The 23,543-nt window shown below is 30.0% G+C and overlaps 5 protein-coding genes across 14 annotated transcripts; 2 read left to right on the top strand and 3 right to left on the bottom strand.

The window, feature by feature from the left end:
• Positions 1–176: 176 nt before the first annotated feature.
• LOC127069166 (ubiquitin-conjugating enzyme E2-22 kDa) lies at positions 177–4,699 on the bottom strand. 4 transcript variants are annotated; one of them, XM_051005924.1, is made up of 6 exons: positions 4,447–4,699; positions 3,186–4,153; positions 1,717–1,869; positions 1,480–1,562; positions 1,154–1,317; positions 177–1,067 (listed from the first exon to the last, which is right to left on the bottom strand). In XM_051005924.1, the coding sequence occupies exons 2-6, from the start codon at positions 3,246–3,248 to the stop codon at positions 931–933; spliced, it is 600 nt and encodes a 199-aa protein (XP_050861881.1). In that variant the 5' UTR covers positions 3,249–4,153; positions 4,447–4,699; the 3' UTR covers positions 177–930. The 4 variants fall into 4 exon arrangements, with proteins under 4 accessions (XP_050861881.1, XP_050861883.1, XP_050861879.1 ...); XM_051005926.1 differs by lacking the exon at positions 3,186–4,153 and having other exon boundaries at positions 4,451–4,499; positions 4,632–4,686; XM_051005922.1 differs by having other exon boundaries at positions 3,186–4,169; positions 4,451–4,586.
• LOC127069162 (ribose-phosphate pyrophosphokinase 1) lies at positions 2,450–11,204 on the top strand. Of its 5 annotated transcripts, XM_051005913.1 has the most exons (8): positions 2,450–2,467; positions 4,753–4,960; positions 5,598–5,781; positions 6,610–6,684; positions 7,960–7,983; positions 9,365–9,588; positions 9,659–9,992; positions 10,055–11,204. In XM_051005913.1, exons 2-8 carry the CDS (start codon positions 4,755–4,757, stop codon positions 10,145–10,147), a joined length of 1,140 nt encoding a protein of 379 aa, XP_050861870.1. In that variant the 5' UTR covers positions 2,450–2,467; positions 4,753–4,754; the 3' UTR covers positions 10,148–11,204. The 5 variants fall into 5 exon arrangements, with proteins under 5 accessions (XP_050861870.1, XP_050861873.1, XP_050861872.1 ...); XM_051005916.1 differs by lacking the exon at positions 6,610–6,684 and having other exon boundaries at positions 2,451–2,467; XM_051005915.1 differs by lacking the exon at positions 7,960–7,983 and having other exon boundaries at positions 2,452–2,467.
• Positions 11,202–13,099, bottom strand: LOC127069163 (metallophosphoesterase domain-containing protein 1). Its single transcript, XM_051005918.1, has 5 exons — positions 12,822–13,099; positions 12,604–12,748; positions 12,245–12,521; positions 11,890–12,116; positions 11,202–11,790 (listed from the first exon to the last, which is right to left on the bottom strand). The coding sequence occupies exons 1-5, from the start codon at positions 12,942–12,944 to the stop codon at positions 11,663–11,665; spliced, it is 900 nt and encodes a 299-aa protein (XP_050861875.1). The 5' UTR covers positions 12,945–13,099; the 3' UTR covers positions 11,202–11,662.
• A 225-nt stretch (positions 13,100–13,324) lies between these two features.
• Positions 13,325–16,091, top strand: LOC127069160 (mini-chromosome maintenance complex-binding protein). Its single transcript, XM_051005908.1, has 8 exons — positions 13,325–13,485; positions 13,633–13,907; positions 14,120–14,479; positions 14,587–14,915; positions 14,981–15,160; positions 15,249–15,492; positions 15,570–15,734; positions 15,820–16,091. Exons 1-8 carry the CDS (start codon positions 13,482–13,484, stop codon positions 16,012–16,014), a joined length of 1,752 nt encoding a protein of 583 aa, XP_050861865.1. The 5' UTR covers positions 13,325–13,481; the 3' UTR covers positions 16,015–16,091.
• Positions 16,012–21,925, bottom strand: LOC127069165 (protein FAM166B-like). 3 transcript variants are annotated; one of them, XM_051005920.1, is made up of 6 exons: positions 20,374–21,454; positions 19,046–19,121; positions 18,410–18,569; positions 17,861–18,085; positions 17,511–17,784; positions 16,012–17,373 (listed from the first exon to the last, which is right to left on the bottom strand). In XM_051005920.1, the coding sequence occupies exons 1-5, from the start codon at positions 20,484–20,486 to the stop codon at positions 17,555–17,557; spliced, it is 804 nt and encodes a 267-aa protein (XP_050861877.1). In that variant the 5' UTR covers positions 20,487–21,454; the 3' UTR covers positions 16,012–17,373; positions 17,511–17,554. The 3 variants fall into 3 exon arrangements, with proteins under 3 accessions (XP_050861877.1, XP_050861878.1, XP_050861876.1); XM_051005921.1 differs by lacking the exon at positions 20,374–21,454 and adding an exon at positions 21,469–21,925 and having other exon boundaries at positions 16,012–17,784; XM_051005919.1 differs by having other exon boundaries at positions 16,012–17,784.
• Between the last annotated feature and the right edge of the window lie 1,618 nt (positions 21,926–23,543).

Here is a 23,543-nt window from a genome sequence, read left to right on the forward strand (position 1 = left end):
TGTAAATATTAACAATATGGTATTTAAGTGTATGAACGTTTTTATAAATACAATCTAACATTATTAAATTTTCATCTATTTCAGTAACATACATTCCGAATCTAATCACATTACACTTCTGTATGTTTTAAGAAAAGAAGTGTAGGGAAATAATATTGAAGATCAAAAAAAACATGTTTTCTGTCTTGATATATGTTCTTATATAAGAAGCATCGTATCATATATTGACTTCTGTAACATAAACCAATATATACCAGGTACCGTTCTACAAGAAACTTCACTACAGTACCCAAAAAAATTTCTTTAAATTTACTTGTTTATAAGAAAAGGGAAAAACAAATATATGTAAAGTATAAGTAATATCCTGATCCATAAAATTTATAAACGGAAAATAAAGAAAAGAAGACGTATGTGTTTGTGTTTGTTTTGTGTACATAAAATTAAAAGAAATACACACTCAACCATTCAAAACATTAATCGTTCCAAAACATCGTACAATTATAAAAAAAAATAATATAAAGATGTAATAAACACACTACTTAATTTCCATAACAGTTAAAAATATGCTTAGAAAGCACAATATTATCATATCATCTGAATTAAAATTAAAAATTAAATTTTTGTTTGTAATCCTTATCTTTCAGATATATAGCTACTTATAAATTTTGCCTTTATATGTTTCACTAGATTTTTTTTTTAAGCCTGTATTTTATAAATCAAGCAGATAACTATCAAAGATATCAAATCGTATCTATCGAATTTTCTTCTTTCTTCTTCTTCTTTTTTTTTTACACTGGAAATATTGCCATTAAAGGAGCTGAATTTTATTATAAAACTGCTATGGTATTATTAGTTGAGTGTGTTGTTACAGAAGTTCCTAAATGACAAAATGAGTGGTCTTTGTGTGATGAATTAACTGTACAGTTATCACTAACTGAAGAGCTGCTCAGTGGCACGTTCCAAATCCCAATTATATGAGGAAAGAGCAACTCTTGCATTATGTTCTTCAATCCCCATATCTGTTAATCTTCTTATTTTTTCATCTAGCTCAGGCATCTTTGCGGGTCCTATAATTGTTTACAATAAACTTTATATATAAACGATCATACAAATAAATTTAAATCTGTTGGTGTTAAAGAAAAAATATTCATACCACCCGCATATACAAATGTCCAATGTTTAGCAGTTTGACGAAACATGTCAGGCTGCTCTTTATATTGTTTAGCTACTACTGCATCCTGAGGATCATCCGGTTCTGCTGCAGATAACAAGGCTTGTAATGACAGCAATACTGTTCGTAAAGTCATTGCGGCTGCCCTTGAATATAACAATGAGTTCAATGTAAAAATATATTTCATATTATATACATAAATGCACAAAAAAATTTATGCATCAAATTCTTTTAACAATATATCAATGTTTTCTATATAGACAATGATGAAAGATACATAAATAGACATAGAATATAGAATTATATACCATTGATCTTTTAATATGTCCAGACAAATAGCACCAGTGACCGAAGATATGTTGGGATGCCATATTTTTGTTATAAAACGAACCTATAAAAGAAATAAAATAAATTAAAAAATATTTTAATAAAAAATTGTAACGTATAAAAATTACAGTGCATTATACATTAATACATCATAGTAATTATTACCGTACTTAAAATGATCAAGATATTTAAAACACATTAACTTACAAAGTGCTTACTTTAGGAGGATTGAAGGGATACGTCTCAGGTACTTTGATTTCAAGTACAAAATTACCTCCCTCATAAGGTGTATCTGGTGGCCCAGCTATTTCACCTTTTAATTCAGTGAAGCTATCATTTACCAACTCGACTTTAATAGCACACTTTGCAACCTGTAGCAAGATTTAAACAGCAATGTAAGAGTTTGGATAATTACAAGAAAATTCATGAAATTAAATTATATATTTATATTCTATCTTAAAAACATTTGATGAAAGAAGTCAAATTGCATGATTTATTATGCTAGAGAAAAACAATTGAGAGTAGAAAACAACATATAAATCATGCTATAGTGGAAATAAATAATATACATGTTTACATTTTAAAATTATTGCTGATAAATGAAGTTTACACAATGACAGATAAGAATCATAAAACCAAACAAGACTATTACTAAATGATATTTTTAAATAAATCTTGCATATGGTACAACCAGTTTTGTTGTTCCATTCTATGAAAAAAAGAACATAATATTACCATAACCCTTGAACCCAAGGACAGATAAGAAACCACTACAAAAAATATCCTATGCGATAACATTTAATTTCTTAATGTGGTATAATGATTACAACACTCTCTTTGAGATTTTTTATATACAAGTACGTAAAAGCTATTTGTTACTGCAAGACTAATTCAATAAAGAAGTGAACATAATGGAGAAGCAAAAAATACCTAAGGAAATAAAGTGTATACGAGAAGAGGAAAAATCAGGTATGCAGAAAAAAGCAAAAAGAGATTTTTCTATCCGCTCTCTTTTATTTTGGCAAGAAAGGAAAAGTCAATTGGTAGCATAATCTTTGGCATATCTACTGTAAAACCGAAAATATGATATGACACACAAGCCATCGATTATAACTATCTATTTTCGCTGACTCAGCAAGAACATAATTCGGTTACTTCGACTTTATATAACACCTGAGCTATTGAATCAGAAGTGTATCGTACGAAGACGAGATATTTCGAATATAACCCGAAGGAGATTCGATTTTATCTAGAGGATCGCTCGCATATCGAATAGAGTTCGCGCTTGCTGATTTCCGTAACACGAGATATGTTAGAGCTTACGATAGTCCAACCGTCGTCAAACTAAAACATTGTTCGTAATGACTGACAAGTGTTTTATCGTGCATTCATGGGAGACAACAGGTGATTTCGCGCTTCTTTCATAACAACTCGCTCGACGAAGAAGTTCCGGAGCACATCCTCTTTTTTTCGTTCTCCCTCTCTCTCTCTCTCGCTTTTTCTTTCTCTCTCTATCTACTTATCTCTCTATCTCTTTCTGTCATGCCGTGCACACGGTGTGAGATAAAGAAAAGAATAAAAGTACACGAAAAGCCGCAAAAGCCGCATAACCGCAAAGCGCTTCTCCTTCGCGCATTGACTAGAGATCGAATCTGTGTCTGCTCCGAGAGGTGATCCCTCCACTCACCTCCTCGCTCTTTATAACCTCTTTGAATTCCCGTTTGATTCGCTGCGCCGCGATGTTCGCCATAGTTTCCGAATCTTTAACGCGCGACGTCGTCGTTGTCGTCAGCACGTTCTCATCGTCTCTTTGAGTCTCGCGTCTTAACGAATGGAATCGAGGAAGTACTGCTGTTCTCGAGCGTCAGCCGGTGCGCGCTCTCCTCTGATGCTCTTCGTCCTCTCCGTTAACTCTCTCTCTCTCTCTTTCTCTTTCTCTCTCTCTCTCTCTCTCTCGCTCTCTCTCTCTCTCTCTCTCTTTCGCTCTCTTTCTTTCTTTCTTTCTTTCTCTCTCTCTTTCTCTCCCTCTCTTTCTCTCTCGCTCGCGCGCGCACTCTTTCTCTTTCTTCACGATATGTATCTGTGCCGCCGAGTTTGCCGTTCGGCGCAACTCGAATTTTTCACGACACGGTCGAGAAAGAGAGGAACGAAGGAATCTCTTCCGACCACCTTTCTTGATTCTTCTCTTTCTTCTCAAATATTTCTGCTCCTGCGGACGCATCCAACAACTTGTCGTACTGATCGCCGTTGTCGGCGCCACATCGATGATGAATAAAAACGCTGACTGTCAGTTGTTCTCTCGTGCTTTCTTTCTCCCTCCCCACCTCTTTCTTTCGTTTAATGCGCACTCTCACGGCTTTGTCTAAAATCACGCCGCTATGTCGTGTTCGCGCCTCGAAACTGCCGCCAAATTGTGAATTCGCCGGAACCAATCGTCCTTTCCGTTCCTTTGCTCATTATCGTTCAAGGACGCTCTAACTGTAAAAAAAAAAAGTTGCGATCAAGATACTGTTGTTTTTTATCCTCGGAACACGTATCTTTTTTCCCTCTCTTTTTTCCCCTTTTCGAGGCTACTGTTCTTTTCTTTTTCTTCTTCTTCTTCTTCTTCTTTTTCTTCTTCTTCTTCTTCTTTTTCTTCTTCTTCTTCTTCTTCTTCTTTTTCTTCTTCTTTCTACATAACATATCACTTTTTTCTCAATTACTTTTTTCACTACGTCGCATTAAAAAGAAAAAATGTTTTTTCATTTTTATTTTAAAGAAATGTAAGTCGTAAAATTATTTCTTTGTATACCTCAAGGTCACCGAATACGACGTTTCTCGCGCCAAACTTCTCGCTTTTAAGAATAATATATATATATATGTGGGTACGTGTATATGTATATATAACGTGTGTGTATAATGTATGTATATGATATATATATATAATGTGTATATATATATTATAATACGTACATCGTGAAGCATGCTCTGCAACAAAATGATGACGTGGGGGATGCGTGACCTTAAAAAAAAGAAGTCTTTTTACTCGTTTTTCTTGTTTCTTTTCATTTCCTCGATTAAACAGTGAAAAACGTAAGAAAAAGATGTAATGTCGTAAAAGATCAAACGACGATAAGAAAAGAAAAGACTGTACCGTTTACCGCGGTAATATCCGAGTTAAAGTGGGCGGAGCAAAGCCTCCTTACGTCGCTTCCGTCGCTGCAGAGAAGGGATGTACTATTGGTTGGGGGTTTTCGGTACTTTCTGTTTTTCAGTGATGCCTGTGTCGCAGCCAGTGCGTGCTAAGAGTTTGTTACGGGCAAACTTAGAAAACTCTCGCGGGGGATTACTCTGTAGCAGAATGCCCAATATTAAGGTATTCAGTGGGACATCTCATCCTGATCTTGCCCAACGAATTGTCGACAGACTTGGAATCGATATTGGAAAAGTTGTCACGAAGAAGTTCAGCAACCTCGAGACATGGTAATGGTCGTTATTTCTTACACGTTAACCACGTTTATTCTTATCCGTTTAATGAGTTAAAACGAAGTATAGACCACGTGTCACCGCGACATTTATAAATATTACTTTTGTTTTATCCTTCTTTCCACGTAGGATATTTTAGATCATCTATTTCTATGTTAGCCTTTTATCGTTCCTACGTTTTTAATGTTTCCAACCGTTATAAGACTTATGTACTCGTGCAAGAACCGGTGTGCTTGCGTTTTCTATACTTGCGCGCAAGTCTTTCGTATAATTGTCGATTATTATATTAATCGAAATATTATTTCGTCAATAATGATTCGTCTTATTTTCGATACATGTATATAAATATATAATTTTACTTTTCTGATATAGTATAAATTTTGTCGTATGCGATAATCTATTCTTGGTTATACGCTTGAATAAAACAAATATATTTTCTTCAATATCGCGATATTTAGAATGATCGCCGATAGGTATATATCATTTTTGTCGCGTGACTGGTTTTATCTGACATACGGTTGTTAAGTATTAAATAAAATTTCTAAGCATTATTTACGACTATATAATTTTAGAAGGAAAAGAAAAATAATGAAAAATCTAATAATACAATATTCTTTAAATTTCGTTATAACAGTGTAGAAATAGGAGAATCTGTCAGAGGAGAAGATGTGTACATTGTACAAAGTGGAAGCGGAGAAGTAAATGATAATTTGATGGAGCTCTTAATTATGATCAATGCTTGCAAAATAGCATCTGCGTCCAGAGTAACTGCTGTCATTCCATGTTTCCCATATGCAAGGCAGGATAAAAAGGACAAGGTAGGATAAGAATAAATCAATATACTCTCTTATTTTTCTTTTTAAATCTATTTCATTAAGTAACAGCCTTGAGAGTCTTTTATTTTCCCTTCTCTAATTTTTGGTTATAAGCTATTTACGAGAGTAAAATGATGATATTTTTATATTGATGCTACAACCCATTTTTAAACAGCTGCTTTTAAAACTTTGTATCAAAGACTGGTAAGTTACAAGATTTTTAAACTATATGTATTTTTATTTTTCATTTAACGGACATGTAGTTTTGTGTTAGACTCTATCCAACTTATAATCTTTAATATCTAAAATTCTATTAACTATTAAATACTAATATAATTAGTCAAGTTGCAAGGCTGTTTCTTGTTAAACATAATAAAGTTGAATTTAGATATAATAATTAAACTACATAGTTTCAAATTTGTGCCACTGATTAATATAATCAAAGTATCTTGACTTATCTGAATGAAATGAATATTAATTTCTTAGACAGAAAGCAGATAGTAGCTCCGCCTATATTATTTATACCTTGTGATAGTAATAAATCCTGTTTGCATAAGTAACTTTATATAATAACTTGAATATATAATAATCCTTGAAATTATATTTTAATACAATGCATCATACTTTCATTCATGATCTACTTTAGTCTATTGGAATAAGAGTATATATCAAGGAAGGAAAATATCTTTTTGCTTACAGCTTTTGATACATGTTTTTTACAGTTTTAATTATGCCGTCATTTTAACATGCCATAAAAATGTAAAAATTTCTCCAGGAAAGAAACTTCTTTTAAACAGAAGTAAAATTTTTTTGTCTGTGATATCTCCACAGGGAGGCGATGGTGGTGACAAGTCAAATTCCAATAAGAGTCATATTGTCATGAAGTCAAACGAGTGGAAATTCAGGGTAACTTGTGGCGGATCTTATTTTTTATTTTTCTTAGTTTTTATAACTTTGCAACAAACAAATGGAGTATCATGTTATGGATGCAAGTTTTGGCATTTCATTTCCATAAAAAATATGCTTCTGTTTTTTTGCTTTCATATCATTGGCCTGCATTAAATGGTATCTTTATATATTACAGGGTCCTTATCATTTATGGACACTTATGGCATCAATTTATAAAATAGCAATAAATGGATAGGTTAATAGTCTCATAAAAGTAATTGTTTATATAAGTTTGCTCTAAAAATATCTATATAACTAATCAGAAATTTTTACTTCTTTCTTGAATATTATGATATACAAACCCCCTAGATAACCCTCAAATAACACATTCAAAGCTGTGTTATACAAGAATCAGAATTCATACAAATATATGATCATGAAAACTTTATAAACCTTTGCAATTAAAGAAACCATACAATTAAAATAATTGTAAATCTTTGGCTAAGAAGAGGCTTACCTAGGGTTTGTTTGTAACAAAAATGCATGTTATAATCAATATAAAATAATTACATTATCAAAAAAAAAAATCTCTTGATGTTAATGCAATTAATCTTTTCATATTTTACAATTTAGAAATTTCATTTATATAACCATATTTATACACAATACAATCTTGATTATTAAAAGAAAAGCATGATATCAATTTAAAAATTTAATATTACATTGGAATTTATGGTCATTTTAACAACTGCACTATTCTTACAGATACATTACAGAAAGATAAAGAAAAATAAATTATTTCTTTGGTAGCAGCAATCATTGTAAGCACGTTCTCATATAAAGTCACAAGATATTCTTCCTATAACTTTTTTTTTTATTTATTTATGTTATTGATGCAATGTATGTTGATAAAAAGTAATCTAGTAAAAATAGTAGAAATAACACTGCAATATAGAAATCTTCATAAGTGCATTGCAGATGCAGTACACATCATTTACAAACAATCAAATTCTAAAGGTTATCATATGTGAGATAACTTCTATATATGTGTTGCAAAATAACTGATAGGTTTCATCAAGGGGGTCCTGATACCTACGCAAAGTGAGATATAATATCGGAATTTTCTTGATCGTAAATAGAAATATTTTGCAGTATTTATATTAAGCATATACATACATAAGTTTTTTGAGGAATGATAAAAAAAATTTTTAATCAATACTATTTATATTTACATCAGTAAAAGAAAAATATACAAACGTTGCTTTATGTTTCTGAATAGTTGGGTATTTTCAGGATATTCTGCCCGACCTGTCTACAGTGAGTATAAGAGCAACAAGATTGTCGAGTGAAGCGTTTGTAATGATAGCTCAATGAACCATTGAAGTTATAATATTTCTTTTTAATTCGATCAGCAAATTTTATTTGTAGGACTAACAAAACTTATATTCGTTGCTATATAGTACAATGGTACCCCCATGAATGAATGACTGATAGAATTAACGAATGAGTAATTGAATGAATGATAAATCGTATAAAAAAGAAAAAAAAACATACTATATTGACATCTGAATGAGAGGGCAAAATATTAATATAATAGCACTATACATACATATATCATTAGTAATCCATCTATGGGGTTCATTGATGTGTGCTTGTGGGTACTAATAAACACATACATAGCTTAAAATGTTATTATTTTTCAATATACTAATATATATCATAATAGAGAAAAAGAAAGCAATAAAAGATGCTTTATCTAAACATAATGCTTCAGTGATATAAAACAACAATTGTGCTGTCTTAATAATGCATTGTCATGTTCAGATAATTAAGGTTTGAAATCATTAAATAGATCTTAACACATAATAGCTTTTGTGAAGTTTTTATATAATATAAGAATGAAGTTTTATTGATTTATTATCTTATGATTGTGCACACAATGCATTTCAGTGTATTAAAAACAAAATGCTATCAGAAACATATTATACATAATATGCTTCGTGTTTATCATGATGTTTGAAATAAATTTTTTTAAATAATATGCGATATATCAAGAAACATATATATTATGATATGTTTGTTGTGTGAGATATTATAAAGTAATGTCATCAACGTGTTTCCTATCAATGATTAACTATTAATTTTTAATCTGATTAAGTGTTTGCCCTCTTGTTCAATACTTATTATCTTTTGCTACTCGAAGGCAAAAGATTGAGATGCATTGTGCTGTTATAAGTTTTTAACTTCCAATATTTTGCTTCAATTATAGTTTCTTTTGAGTCTAACTGGGGTGCATTTGCAACACATCTTTGACCTTTATATCATGTTTCTTCTTCCTGTCTATATTTTGTATCAGTATTCAATGATTAGTATTTGGCCATTGTATTTATATTTTGTCCCCTCTGATAAAGATTTTTAAAAAGAAATTAATGATTTTTTATATAAATCTAGGAAATTGTATGAGAATAACATTATTTAACCACAAACTATCAAAATTTTTTTGGTAAAGAATGTATTACATATTCTTTCTTAGCTTTACTGATACAGCAAAGGTGTAATTATTTTTAACAGGCAGGCTGCTAAGATACTTCTAACGGTACCTATTTTTTTTTAATTACAGGACATATCCGGTTGCAAATGGACTTGAGGGACTCATAAATATTCTTGTATTTTTAACAATTTCATTATGATTTTACAGAGTAGAGCACCAATCTCAGCAAAATTAGTGGCAAATATGCTGTCAGTGGCAGGGGCTGATCATATAATTACTATGGATCTGCATGCTAGTCAAATACAAGGTTTCTTTGACATTCCAGTGGACAATTTATTTGCCGAACCAGCCGTTTTAAAATGGATAAAAGAAAATATTGCAGAATGGCGAAATAGTATTATAGTTTCTCCAGATGCAGGCGGTGCCAAAAGGTAAATAATATGCAAAAGAAGAAATGTTTTAAATTGTAAGAATAATCTAGAATAACTTGATATTTTCCAGGGTAACATCTATTGCAGATCGACTCAATGTTGAATTTGCACTTATTCACAAAGAAAGGAAAAAGGCAAACGAAGTAGCAAGTATGGTACTAGTAGGTGATGTTAAGGACAGGGTAGCAATACTAGTCGATGATATGGCTGATACATGTGGCACAATATGTCATGCTGCAGAAAAACTTCTAGAGGCTGGTGCCACGAAAGTTTATGCAATTCTTACGCACGGAATTTTTAGTGGACCAGCGATTAGTAGAATCAATAATGCATGTTTCGAGGCGGTTGTAGTAACTAATACTATTCCTCAGGATGAACATATGAAAGATTGCCCGAAAATACAGGTAATAAAAATAATTAAATTTTTATTATTAATTATATATCGAATGAATTAATTAATTTTCAGTGTATCGATGTATCGATGATGTTTGCTGAAGCTGTCAGAAGGACCCACAATGGTGAATCTGTATCGTACCTGTTCTCTAACGTGCCATACTAGGTTAAAAACTAATTAGAACATACTCTCTTAAGCTGAATAAGTAAAAAGAATGTAGTCTTTTTACATTTGTTTATTATTATTCTTAGTTTAGTCAAAAGACATTGCCTTGATTGGCTAACGCGAGAATAGTATTTTTAAATTTACTAGATTTTTTCTTTTCTTTTTTTTTGGACGACCATTAGTAGAAATATAATATTTACTTTTATTATGTCAGAGTTTTCAGAAGGTATGTTCGTAGCTATTAGATTAATAAGTAGATCTTTTGTGATCTAATTGTGTGTTATTATGTGTCTGCTAGAAGATAAGAAAATGCATAGGAATCACTCCAATTATAATGTCTGATTTACACAATCAGTAAATAACGTGTATATTGACTTCATTATGCAAACTTTAATTTACATAATAGCATTTATAAATGCCTCAAAACGAGATCGACATAATATTGATAAAAATATGTTCATTACAAAAAAGTAGTTTATGTACTCATTTGTATTGATTACTGTTATAAAGTTTTGAGTACGAATGTCCAAAATAAGAGCCGATATTTTCATTAGTTCTATATGTGCTCTAGATTATTTACGATAAATAAGAATTTTACGATGAATAACTAATAATGAAATAATAATTGAGCCATATACTATTGGAAATATCTTACCATCAATATACAATATACAAATGCGAGATCTGCAATATAACTATTGATAAATTAATATTAATCTGACACCCAGTAAGCTATGCAAATTGCGGTAATTTAAAATTTTTTATATATTATATCAATATCTACCACACTTTTAATATTTTAATATTAATAAGAGTTTATTAAATAAAGAAAGTAAATAGTTTGTATTGAAACGTTATTTATATAAAACGTTTTTCTTATTGCAAATACATTAATTGTGAATTCAATAATCATACCTATGATTTATCTCGGACCAATAAAAGAAATAAATACAAATCAATATGTATACCAACCTGTGTCTAAAAAGGTTTGTTTTTGCTTAAAAATATTGCTTATTGTTAAACTGGGTATTACAATAAAACAAAAAAACCAAAGCAATATTACATTGTAGTTTATTAATATCCAAAGACCCATCAATTTAGGATAAAAAATGTTAATGAATCCAGGCTACAAGTTTGTGGAAATGGTAAATACACGAAACGATCATTCAGTATTATTTGTTTTGTGCAATACTAGATATAATGATAACTACAGTTCCGTTTTATATTGATTGTTCTAATTTGTTAGTAAACTATATAACGCGTAATTTAGTAATTAAATTATTATAATTTCAAATATGTATCATTGTATGACAAAAAAAGAAAAATAGAAACGATTCTATGTATAAATCAATTTTCCTTTTTGAAATATAACATATTAGAAATTAAAATAATTTATAATATGATTGTATTTATGTATATCGTAACAAAAAATTAAATCCTTTTAAATTTTTCGTGTAAAAAAAAAAAAAATAAATTTTGTTATGTTCTGATTAAAGTATCATATTAATCATTGTTTTATTCCTTTATAAATCCAGAAGGTAATGTTATGTCAAATACTATTGGTGGATTAGTTGGTAAATAATTAATATCGCATGTAGATGCATTTATATAAATTACTTTTCCATCAGAAGAAATACCATACCCTATAACAAATGTAGAATTTTCCTTTCTTATTATTTGTTATGGAGTTCTCTAATATATTTTTATAAAAAATTAAGTATATATATGATACTTTGATTTACCTTCGTGGATATGACCGAACACGTGATATTTTGGTTTCACGCGATTCTGTACCGTAGAAAGTAATTCTACGCATCCCGCTCGTACCCCACTACAACATAAATCTCCATGACCTACAGGAGGTGTATGTGTTACAAGTATATCTGTATCAGACGGTATCATATCCCATTTAGAAAGACAAGCTTCTCCTCGTGGCACATTGAAAGCCCATTTACAAAATTCTGGTTGCCTAAAGTTTCAAGGAAACGTTCCTCAAAAAAAAAAGAAACTTAAGCCTGAAATAATTTGCTACAAGTACGAATGAATCAACAAATGTTAATTCTCTTCTTTTATCAATATGCCTGTACGAGTACTTACCACGGTGTACCATATATTTTAATTCCATATAGAGTTACTTCAGAATCTTCTAAATAGATACAATTTTTTAAATAATCTTTAATATTAGATGTCCGAATAGCTTCTGCGAGAGTATCTTTCGACATTCCCAACGTGGGTATGCTATCGAGAATACTAGTCCCTGTATGTTTTTGACGGTCTCCAGAAGTTTGCATAGTGAAAGGATGCGTGAAGGTTGGATCAAAACTGAGTTCATGGTTTCCAGCTATAACTATTTTATGTTTATGCGGTAAATTTCCTAAAAAGTAAACGATGTCATTTAACTGATTGTCTATCCAGCTTAAGTTAAATAAATATATATTAGACTAATAGAACCTTACCAATCCAACTATTAAATTCTATAACTTCTTGTAAATTCCCACATTTTGTAAAATCTCCAGCATGAATAAAGATATCACCATTGGGTATATCAAATTGTATAAATGGTGTAAGAGAATGCGTATCACTCATACAAACTACACGCAGCTGATATAAATAAAGTTTTGTCGTTAGATATTATAAATTGAAAAAGAAGAATTGTAATATATCTTAAATCTACCTTATCATTAGGAGCATCACTTGTCGGAACTTTGGCATTAATTTTAATAACTTTTTGTTCCTGTGACAGCTCCCGCCAAGCTGCTGTAGGGTTATGTGTCAACGAATGTACTCCTACTTTCATACTGAATTAATATGTATTATGAACGTTCAACGTTTCTTTTCTTATATTGTTAGTTTTACGATTGCTAAAGTACTAACATATTTTTCTATTTATTTTACACTTGCATAAATACAATGCCGCTGGTTTACGATTGTAAGGGCTTTACCCGCCATTGTAAACGGAAGAGAGAAAGATGTCGTTTGAAAGATCTCAATGAGATAATATATTTATTATTTTATTTTTTGAATTGTAAATAAAATATATCGTTTAAGTAGTATACCTTTGGTGATCTTTTTAATGTATTATTTTTCATAAGTTTTTGTAATAGATTTATAAAATTAATTATAGAAAAATCAAACTTTATTAAACTATATAATTAACAAATCAAATAGAAAGAGCACATGTGTCGCTGCGCGTCGACTTATGTCGGTAAATGGAAAAGACTCTATGGCGAAAATTTGTAGCAGTGTTTACAAGTCACAGACATTAATTTTTTGAATGCATTTCAAATTGCTTTTTACAAAAATATCGAATTAAGATTATATTAGTTTCGAAATAATGTGTAAGTTTATTTCTTTTGTTTACTTTTTATCTTATTTAAAAATAGTTTTTTATTGTTCGATAATAACCGTGATCAATGACAAACGTTTATCTATTACTACATAATTTTAATATATAAATTTGTCTGTTTTTTTGTGTGCTTTTGTAGCTTTTAATATTATTGAATGGACACCCGAGCATTTTGTTAAAAATCAATCATCTTGTAAACATATATTGGAAAATTCTGGTGCATTAAGAGAAATCCCTTTGTTAAACAATGCACCTTTACATTGCTTTAAGGATAAGCAACTTGTCAGGTTTCGTGGTATGATACAAGATATGTATAATCCTGAATATTATTTTCAAAAATATGAGGTCAAAAATATACAGAATGGATACTGTGATGTTAGATTTGGAATGTATACTGATTCAGTGTTATCATCGGTAATAATCAATATATGTATTTATATATGGGGTCTTACATTATTTGTATATCCACGTTGATCATTTAGACGTTTTGGATATGATGTAAGACCTAGAGAAAAAAAATGGTAGTTACAGGTGTGAGATGCTGTAAGATTAGTTTATCTCATGTATAATGCTACCTACAACTATTTTTAAATAAATATTTTATAAAGGTTTAATATTTTTTCTAGCCACATGAAGAAATCATATTTAATTCAGAAAAAAATATCAGTTCTGAAAGACAGACATGCATTGTTATTTCTATACCAGGTTTAAACAATTGGGCAAAACATGAAGATACAAATATTAATAATTTAAATAGAGATGTAATAAATAATTACAATACAAATAAACGAAGTTTAGAAAATAATGAAGTTGAAGAAATGGATTGTTTGGAGCCAACTAGGAAGAAAGAAAAACTGTTAATGGACGAGACAAATGAAACATTAAATAATGCTAAAATAAATAAAGAAAATAATGGTATTTTATCAAAGGAACATATTTTAAATTTTCCAATTCCAATTGACAATGGTAAAGCTTGTATCGTAAAGGTTAATTAATCATTTTCTATTTCTATTGTCTTTAGAAAAAAATTACACATTATTATTCCCGTTAGAAATTATGATTTTTTAATTGTTATTTTACTATATATTTTTAGATTTATGATGAAACAATACATTTGAAGCTGAATCAAGTTGTAGATATAATAGGGTTTATATCACTTGATCCAATATTAAGTGTTATTAATAACTCTGAAGAAATGATGGAAGATGTTGAAATGAACACACATAATCCACCAGTTTCTCTCGTACCAAGACTGCATGCGATACAAATAACTGAGCTAACGAAACATGAAATAGAAAATGCTCCATTAATTATGTCAAAAGCACAGGCAATAAGAGGACATCTTCATATAATTTTAAGTCAATTGTTATTTGGTGATCAGTTGGCTGCCGATTATCTCATCTGCCATTTATTGTCTTCTATGTATGTGTAATGTTAGTATTAAATATCTACAATTTTCTAGAAATTTTACATTATTTTCTTTACAGATATATGAGAAAGGATTATCTTTGTCTTGGTACTTATCCTTTAAACATTACAAATTTTTCTGTTACTAAGTGTAAGACATTTCCTAAAAAGCTTTACGATTTTTTAACACTATTTGTAAAAAAGAGTCATTTGTTGGAAGTTACATTGGAAAATTTAAATGATATGGCTTTGATACCAAAGTAAGTAATTTTAACAATGTCAATATTTTTATTCCATAAATTTAACATGTATTGTATTAATTAAAAAAGAACTTTTTTTACACATCAGGAAAGATTACGAGTGCAACAGATTAACAAGTGGTATACTTCAATTAAGTGCTAATACTCATCTTGTAATTGATGAAACAGGATTGACTAGTGGTCAAGTTTCACAGGCTGGAAGACAGAACTATGATGCTATTATGAATTTAATTACATTTCAGAAAGTGCCATACGATTTTAAATTTTATACAGTGGAATATGATACAGATATACCTGTTTTAATTTTGTCAGAAGCAAAATCTTTTATACCAGTGAGTAAAATTTTTTCACGAAGTCGAAATTGCTCCTAATAAAATAAGTTTAATATGTAATTCATTTTATTTGACAGTGCCCGACCCAAGTTGTATTAAAAGAAGAATCAGAAAATCTTTATCTACAAGTAATTGAAATTGTTAATCAATATTTGAAAGATCAAAATCGATTGACTGATATTCGTCACTACCTTGAAGTTCTAAGACATATTGAATTTGAATTTAATGAAGATGTTACAAATGTAAGTTGTATTAATTATTAAATTGATTGTTGTAATGATTGTTATAGTTATATAAAATTCTAATAAGAAATGTTATATCACGCAGGTTATCCAAGATGATTTCGTACAAATGCGACAAACAAATAGAAATATAACTGGAGAAAATTTACATTCTTTGATAGTTTTAGCAAGACTGATGTCTTTATCTTACGGACAAAATAGATTAACCATAGATTGTTGGAAAAAAACAGTTGCGATGGAATTGGAAAGAATTAACAGATTACCGCAACGTAATAAATAAATGGTATATTACATATATTTGTATATTATAAGTGAGATAATATTTGTGCGTTATTATTATAGACTTTTGATATAGCATTATTGTGTCGTTCTATACACATATGTATATGTGTCGATAAATATTTATTTATAAAAGTTTTTTTTTTTCATTAAAATAACATATTTTTCAATTATGATTATCTTATACGAAAGTTATCCTTTTATTAATAATATTATATACACAAGTAACATTTTTACAATTTTTTTTTAATTAAAATGAGACATTGATCATAATCATGAATTGCTTTAAAAAAAATTAAAATGTTTATAATATTGAATCAGTTTATTTTTTTGTTGTTGTTGTAATGACTAAGTTCCACTTTTCAAATATTGGATTCAGAATATAAATCTTATCAGATCCAATTACAAAGGAGAAATGGAATTAGTTCGTAAATACCGTTCTTTCGTTTATTCTTTATCAATGTTTCCGAACAGAAACATTTAAAGAATTTCTTTTCTATGAATAGTTAATGTGCGCGTGAGGATTGATGATGAAACTTTATATACGAATTCTTTTTCGATGTGGCTAGAATCGTTTGTACAAAGAGTCATTTCTCGTAAATGGACGGAATAGTTAGGCGTGGAGTGCGTTGACACGAGGAAAATCACTAATTGATATGTGAGCAACGAACCTAGATTGAATAAATAAATTCGTGATTATGAAAATGGTTCAAGTCATTCGAAATATTAAAAGATATATATATATATATTTTTTTTGTCTCGCATATTTTTAAATTCATTTTGAAACTTTTGAAATGATATAAAAGAATTATTTTTTAAGAGTAAGTATATAATAATTTATAATAATACTTTTTCTCTTTGTTATTATAGAAAAATAATTTTTAAATAATTCAAACTCGAATGTTAAAATATCTCAAAATGAGAAATATATGACTTGGATCATTTTACACAATTACCGGCTCATATAAATATCCTACTTCGAAATATTTATAGAGAAAAATTGGAAAGCCTTTGAAAATGAAAAAACATCGCTATTTTAATTATCTCCATTATCTCATAAATATATAGTATGTATTCATTTCGTAAAAGTGACGATAGAAGAGGACAGTAAGTATTTATATTTGATATAATAATCGTCGTCGTAATCTTCTACGAAGAAAGAAAGTTTTATTGTTTATTTCGTGCTTAATTCTTAACTTCTTTCCCACATTAAAATGGATAAGGCACGATCTATACTTGATCCACTTTTGCTGGCATAAGATATCGATCGGCGAATTTTAAGTACGTATTGCGGCTAATATTTAATAGCCAAGATACAACTGATAAAATCAATATTTTATAGAGACTCTCGGCATATAGACTAAAAAAATAAGAAGAGAGATACATATGCTTACCATTTGTAAATCAAAATTTACAAATTTTTATATTGTTTTTTCTTCTTTTTTTTTTTCTCAAAATCTTCATTCTTGTATCAAAGATAAAGATTATAATACATACACATATATTTCCTAAAATATAGAATTTTTTGTTCTTTTTTTCTTTTACGCTCTCGTATGACCAGTTTCATCGACACAAGCAGCATCGAGTACCCTTTGAACAGGATGAACATCCTTCGTTTTATTCAGTCTTTGTTCACGCTCCTTCCTTACTAATTCTAAACCCTTTTTAGCAGCTTGAGTGTATCCTTTAGAAAGTGCAACTTCACCTTTTGCTCCAGGAATGTGTCCTGTGTAGCCAACGATTGGTGGTTTCTCCGGAGAGACAGTACAATCTATATATGACAAAAAATAAAATTTACCGAGCGAAATTGTTTTATGAAACTGATGAAATTCATCGTTCAAATTTACCGAAAATAACTCGTTCTCGTTCTTGACCATGATCGATCTCAACGGCAACATTATCAGCTCTAACACGTGATAAAAGATTTCTTGAGTCTGTCCTTTCAGCCTGAGCTTTCATCACGTCCCTACGTGCCCTTAGTTTACTTTGAACTTCGTGCCATTCTTTTGCACCCTCTTCGACCGCCTTCATAAAAGGAAGACCGTACCTGTTGTTAAAGCCAGGTATGTATCCTACGAATTAAAATTCAAATAGCCTTACTCTCGAGTCGTAGGCTACTCTAAACATCGACTCTATTATCATAAGTCTATTTTTTATTTCTTAAGAAGTAAACGTTAACAAAAGTTAAAATTTTTTTATCATTCTCTTAAAGAATATTATTTCAAAAATGTATGCGGGCAAAGCATACATATATATTAACTCTTAAAATTAAGAATCATTTTGTTTTTCTTTTATTTCAGATAAACGGAAAAGCCGAAATTACGGAATACGTGAGATTTTTTTTGTTTTTTTAGAAAATGAATTTGTAAATTTGTTACATTAAAGAATTTGTTTACCTGTGTATCCTAAAATATATGGTGGTGCTTTATACAAGTGTGCGTCGTTTTTCCAATCTCTTCTAATGTCCTTCTCCTTAGATATCGTAACGAGCGCAACGTCCTTACCGGAATTCGGCCTATAAGGCCCTGATTTCAAGATCTTCTTTTCTAGCAACTCCTATGAACGTATAAGAAGGATTTCAAACGAAGCTAATTTCTTAAGATAGAATTACGCGGACTATACTTTTTTTTTTTATATCAGATCTATCAAGTGTTCTGTCTCTTAAATGAGTTTTTAACTTTCGAGTAGAGAAATCTAAAAGATCATTAATCATAAATCTAAATCTTCCATAAAAATAAAACGAAGTTGTTAATATTATATTTATATATAAAAATTTATTATTTTGTTTTATTTAGTAAACGAATAGAACTTTCGATTCATAGATCTAAAAAATATCGAATAATATTTCACATCTATAGATCGGTTTTTTGATTGTAAAATAAAAAATAATAAAATGTGTACTCTCTTTTTCTTTATTAATATTTAATTCTTAATTATTAATTAAGATCTCAAAGATGTAGAACATTAGAAATCTATATAGATCGGTAGATTTAATATATTTTCATTTCGAATCTATATATAATCAATTTTACCCTCATTATTTCTTCCGTGTTCGCTCCAAATCTTTTTCCAACTCGAAACTTAAGAGTTGGACAGTGACCTGTGTATCTGAAAAAATATATAAGATGTAAAAGAAACTGTTATCTTTATTCGAAAATCGTTTAAAAACGATCTTGATCTTCTCTTTGACATAAAACACAATGGATGACGATACCATCGGCTCATTGAACGTAACGGATCGTAAAAATGTACTACCGGTGACCTACTACTACTAGATGGGAACCTCACACTGTGACGGTCATGGTGTATTGACTATTACCGTGCATCGCAGAAAGTCGTTTATATATGATCGACGTGTGTCGTGATACTCTGAGATCGATATGAAATCGATCTAGGTCATTGCTCGAGGTCTTGTAGATTCACAAACATATCAATATCCATCAACATATTTTTTTCTTCTTACATTAAAATCATATTTCAATGATACGATAAAGTAAAAAAATAATTAAGAAACAATTTTCACGTAAGGAATTATTATCTTAACGAGCTCTTTTATTTTTCGACTTTATTTAAAATATTTTCTTTTCTCTACAAAACTCATTAAAGTTTTATCCTCTCGTTCGATCATTCCTATTTTTTTATTTTCTTTTTTTTTTGAATATTTCTTTATTTAACTAACGCGTCAAACCTTTTTTTTATTCAAAGATGTGTATTCAAACTTTTAATTTAATTTCTTAAGTTCGATAGTAATTTCAAAGATTGATAGATCTTATATCGTAGGACAAGAATACGTTCTTCTGGTTAGGATAAATTTCGATACGAAACGTTATAAACAGGGTAGTTTCACGCGTATTTCACCCTTGCGTGGTTGAGAACAGGGAGTGTAAAGTGTTTCGGTACCAGTCGTGGTACCAGCTTCACGATACACTCCTCGAGGTCGATACTTTCCCGATGCATGTGTCAAGGGTTACACTCGCAATCTAATTTTCACTTGATCTAATCTCCGATTCAAGGACAACCCAGAAAGACACAACGATGGACTTAGCGTGATTTGTAAGACAGAATCGTTGCAAATTGGAAAGACCTAGTTAGAAGATCGGTACTCGCGTATTTATCGTTGCGGTACGATCACCTTGATTGATTGTACACGATTAACACGTTGCTAATTGGCTAACTGAAATATAGATTTGGTAAAGGTCAAGGTATTTGTTTAGTGGATAAATCTCTTTTTTTATTTCTTTTTGTTTTTAAATAAAAGATATAAAAAGTAGTTATCTCTCTTTTGAAATATTATAAGAATATAGGAAAGATTATAAGAATTAAGGAAGAGAGTATAAGAAAATTAAAAATGAATCCTCACGGTTCGACGCGTCGAAGTTTCTTGCTCAGAAACCGTAGAATCCAAGATGGTGTTCTATCAACGAGATCGTTACCTTTCTCAAAATAATCAGACCGTTTTTGACGCTTGAACATTCTTGGAAAGTGATATAAAAAGGGTCGTATAAATCTTTAGAGAGATAAAATAAGAGAGATCTAAGCACATGTAGTAATTTTATCCGTTCATCTTCGATCGTCTATCACGTAATCAAACCTCTCACAAGAGACATAGGCCCTGTCTATTATATATTCCATGGACATGTCGTTTGACATCCGCGCACTTATACGGTTCTATAGAAAGTCACCGTTATCGGGCTTGTAAGTAACGTATGTAACTTTCCGTAAGAGTAAAAGTGCGAGTACTCTTTGAGATCAGTGATATCTATTTTTATCAAGCTGATACACGCTATTTTTTTTTCGATATAATATTTCAAAGTCGGCTGCTTTTTTATAGAGTTATTTTCTTCAAATTGGATCGTTTAATATTGTTAATCTCATTTATTTAAAATGTATTCAATCGCTTTTATTTCAACTCGTTTATAAATAAAATTACTCTCGTTGTTTAAATACCGATCGGTTTCGTTCTACTGATACGCAACGATGATGCACACATCGAATTGTTACTTCGGTATTCAGTATTGTTTGCGTATGTTATGCAACGTATATCCGAGACCGAGACATTTAGTACTGGCGTTAATCAACTTGCAAATTTAATTAGACCTGTTTATGAGTTGGTTAAACGATCGTCGTTGACGATCATGTTTTCTCTCTCTTGTAGAATAATATTCGATCTTTGTAATTCTTAAGAAATGTTCTTCGGAGATCAATAACGTTTAACGTATCCTTTAAAAACCTTACAAGTTTCGACGGGGTGAATGAAAGAAGACCAATCGATAATACGCTAGATTCTTTCTATACAATACAGAGTTATGTTTCTTTCACGAATATAGTTGGATGGCAACGAACCGATTCAAGTTTCTAATAAAATTAAGTTAAATTATTCTTTCGACAATTATATCCAATTGATGAATACATATAAAGAAAATCGTAAGAAAAATCAACAATATGTATACCTTACCCTGGTAAATGGGCACCGTAGCTCTGTCTAAAGAATCGTTTTTTTTCTTCTTCGGAGACTGGATCGAACATGGTTTCTTTCTCGATAAACTTATCATCACATTTGATGGAATCTTAAGAATCAGATGACAACGTGTATCGAGATCTTCGATTTTCGCGCCTCTACGCTCATTTTTTTTCTATCGACAACCGGAAGTTAATATCACTGATGATCGAGAAAATACAAAAGACACCCCTGAATACGGTAATTTCTTTGACAAACGTTGCACTGCTCGCACGAGAGTAAAGCTTTTTCGATCTTATTTCTTTCTCATTTAACTTCCTCGAACGTCAATGATTATCGTCTTTATCTGGACAATAAAACGAGCAAACTCGACCGCGAACTCAAGCGTGTTACGCGCGGCTACCGCTTCAGTGAAACAGGACTGTATATAGTCCGGCCTAAAGGCACATAATACAAGCTACGTCCTACTAAAAGCGCCCCTCCAGTCTTTTTCCGGTGCAGGCCGCACCTCCCTTCGAGGGGACGAGCATTCAGGGACGTATCAACTATTTGATCTATTAGATCTCTGTGCAAAATGAATTTCTTTTTTAAAAAGTCAACATCTTCATTTGGAGCAAAATTTTTTAATCTAAATTTTTCGTAGATCGAATAGTTTTACTAAATATTCTGATACGTAAAAATAAAGTTTATTATTTCAATAGTCAATAAATATTTATATAAAAATATAAAAATAGTCAACATCGATATTAATGATATTTGTATTTATTTAATATACAATAATTTTTTTTTTTAGAAATAAAGGTATTTTACACAATTGTTGAAGTAGTTTTTGTTAAAAACAACTTCAAGATGGTAAATACTTTTTTTTCGATAAATTAACCGTTTGTTTCTACTCGATAAAATTACCCGTTCAAAGTACGTTATTCGATACATTTTCTTCTCAGTAAAAATCTATTGCTAGTATTTATAACAATAGTGTAGTGATAGGGACAAATTTATAAAATCACTTGAAAAATCAATCACTGTTAAATAGCGTTAGAAGTTACATTCAATTATTTACTTTTATAGTAAAATAATCTTAAATATGTACTTTGTCAATTAAGCACATACTAAAAAAACTTTTTCATTGATCAAGAAAATATTCGGTAATAATTTTTGTTTTACAAAAAAATGTTGATAACAGTTAGTAATAGCAGAGCACTTTTGTCGATCATATCATTCGGCTAAGAATATGAATCCTGCTTAAGCAGTAGAGTATATGAGGTAAGAGTTGATCTCAACAGTACTACATATTTGGCAGCATATACTAGATCGGTAATAGGAGATTCTTATTCTTATTCACGATCGGATATAGTAGATTCGTGTATTATCGACATAATATTCAACCGATAATAATAGATATCTACTTTATTGACATAATAGAAGATTCCTATTTTAACGACATACTACTTTGTAGATAATAGCAAAAAACTGTTTTATCGACATACTATTAAACCGATAATAATAGAACCCTGTTTTAGCGGATTCTATTATCTATTTTTGGATATTTGTTATATCGATTTTGTAAAAGTAATCGATATGTAAGTTACAAACTAAAATTATTTCTAAATATATAAATATATCGATATGATTTACCCTTCTGACATTCGATAGATAACTTTTAATTTGCTCTCGTCATACGATACAATTAAATTGAGAGGGTCCAGTTTTTTGTAGATATCTGATACTTCGTCGTTTTTTTTTGCCAATTATTAATTTCTTACTCAAGTTCTATGAAATAATACACACAACACACAGAATGAAATATAAATTAATATATTTCAGAAGAGCATTGCAATGAAAATATCAAGATATTATTAAGTTTACTCGTAGTCTTTAATCCAAACAAAATTTCATGATACTAGTTCTGGTATACGCTAAGTGTTCTCCATCGAATGAGTTTATAATCAACTTCAGTAAATTAAATGTTAAAATGATTAAATCATATATCATTCTAAATGATATAATTTTATATAGAGATTTATAGAAATGTATATTTTTCGATTTCCTTCATTTTATCTTTATTCGTTTTT

Source organism: Vespula vulgaris, chromosome 14, assembly GCF_905475345.1.
Source record: "Vespula vulgaris chromosome 14, iyVesVulg1.1, whole genome shotgun sequence".
NCBI classification, from domain to species: Eukaryota; Metazoa; Arthropoda; class Insecta; order Hymenoptera; family Vespidae; genus Vespula; species Vespula vulgaris.

Bases quoted from the DNA above. Each gene is read 5' to 3' on its own strand.
- LOC127069166 (XM_051005924.1), bottom strand. From the start codon at position 3,248: ATGGCGAACATCGCGGCGCAGCGAATCAAACGGGAATTCAAAGAGGTT. The intron at 1,318-1,479 runs GTATATAATTCT...GTTATATTCAAG, and splicing joins GACATATTAAAAGATCAATG to GGCAGCCGCAATGACTTTAC. The intron at 1,068-1,153 runs GTATGAATATTT...AAACAATTATAG, and splicing joins GACATTTGTATATGCGGGTG to GACCCGCAAAGATGCCTGAG.
- LOC127069162 (XM_051005914.1), top strand. From the start codon at position 4,710: ATGTACTATTGGTTGGGGGTTTTCGGTACTTTCTGTTTTTCAGTGATG. The intron at 5,782-6,609 runs GTAGGATAAGAA...ATATCTCCACAG, and splicing joins GGCAGGATAAAAAGGACAAG to GGAGGCGATGGTGGTGACAA. The intron at 9,589-9,658 runs GTAAATAATATG...GATATTTTCCAG, and splicing joins GATGCAGGCGGTGCCAAAAG to GGTAACATCTATTGCAGATC.
- LOC127069163 (XM_051005918.1), bottom strand. From the start codon at position 12,944: ATGAAAGTAGGAGTACATTCGTTGACACATAACCCTACAGCAGCTTGG. The intron at 12,749-12,821 runs GTAGATTTAAGA...TATTTATATCAG, and splicing joins GTGATGCTCCTAATGATAAG to CTGCGTGTAGTTTGTATGAG. The intron at 12,522-12,603 runs GTAAGGTTCTAT...TTTACTTTTTAG, and splicing joins AGAATTTAATAGTTGGATTG to GAAATTTACCGCATAAACAT.
- LOC127069160 (XM_051005908.1), top strand. The intron at 15,161-15,248 runs GTAAGTAATTTT...TTTACACATCAG, and splicing joins GATATGGCTTTGATACCAAA to GAAAGATTACGAGTGCAACA. The intron at 15,493-15,569 runs GTGAGTAAAATT...TTTATTTGACAG, and splicing joins AAGCAAAATCTTTTATACCA to TGCCCGACCCAAGTTGTATT.
- LOC127069165 (XM_051005920.1), bottom strand. From the start codon at position 20,486: ATGTTCAAGCGTCAAAAACGGTCTGATTATTTTGAGAAAGGTAACGAT. The intron at 19,122-20,373 runs GTGAGGATTCAT...ATATTTTTTCAG, and splicing joins AAACTTCGACGCGTCGAACC to ATACACAGGTCACTGTCCAA. The intron at 18,086-18,409 runs GTAAACAAATTC...TTTAATTCGTAG, and splicing joins ATATATTTTAGGATACACAG to GATACATACCTGGCTTTAAC.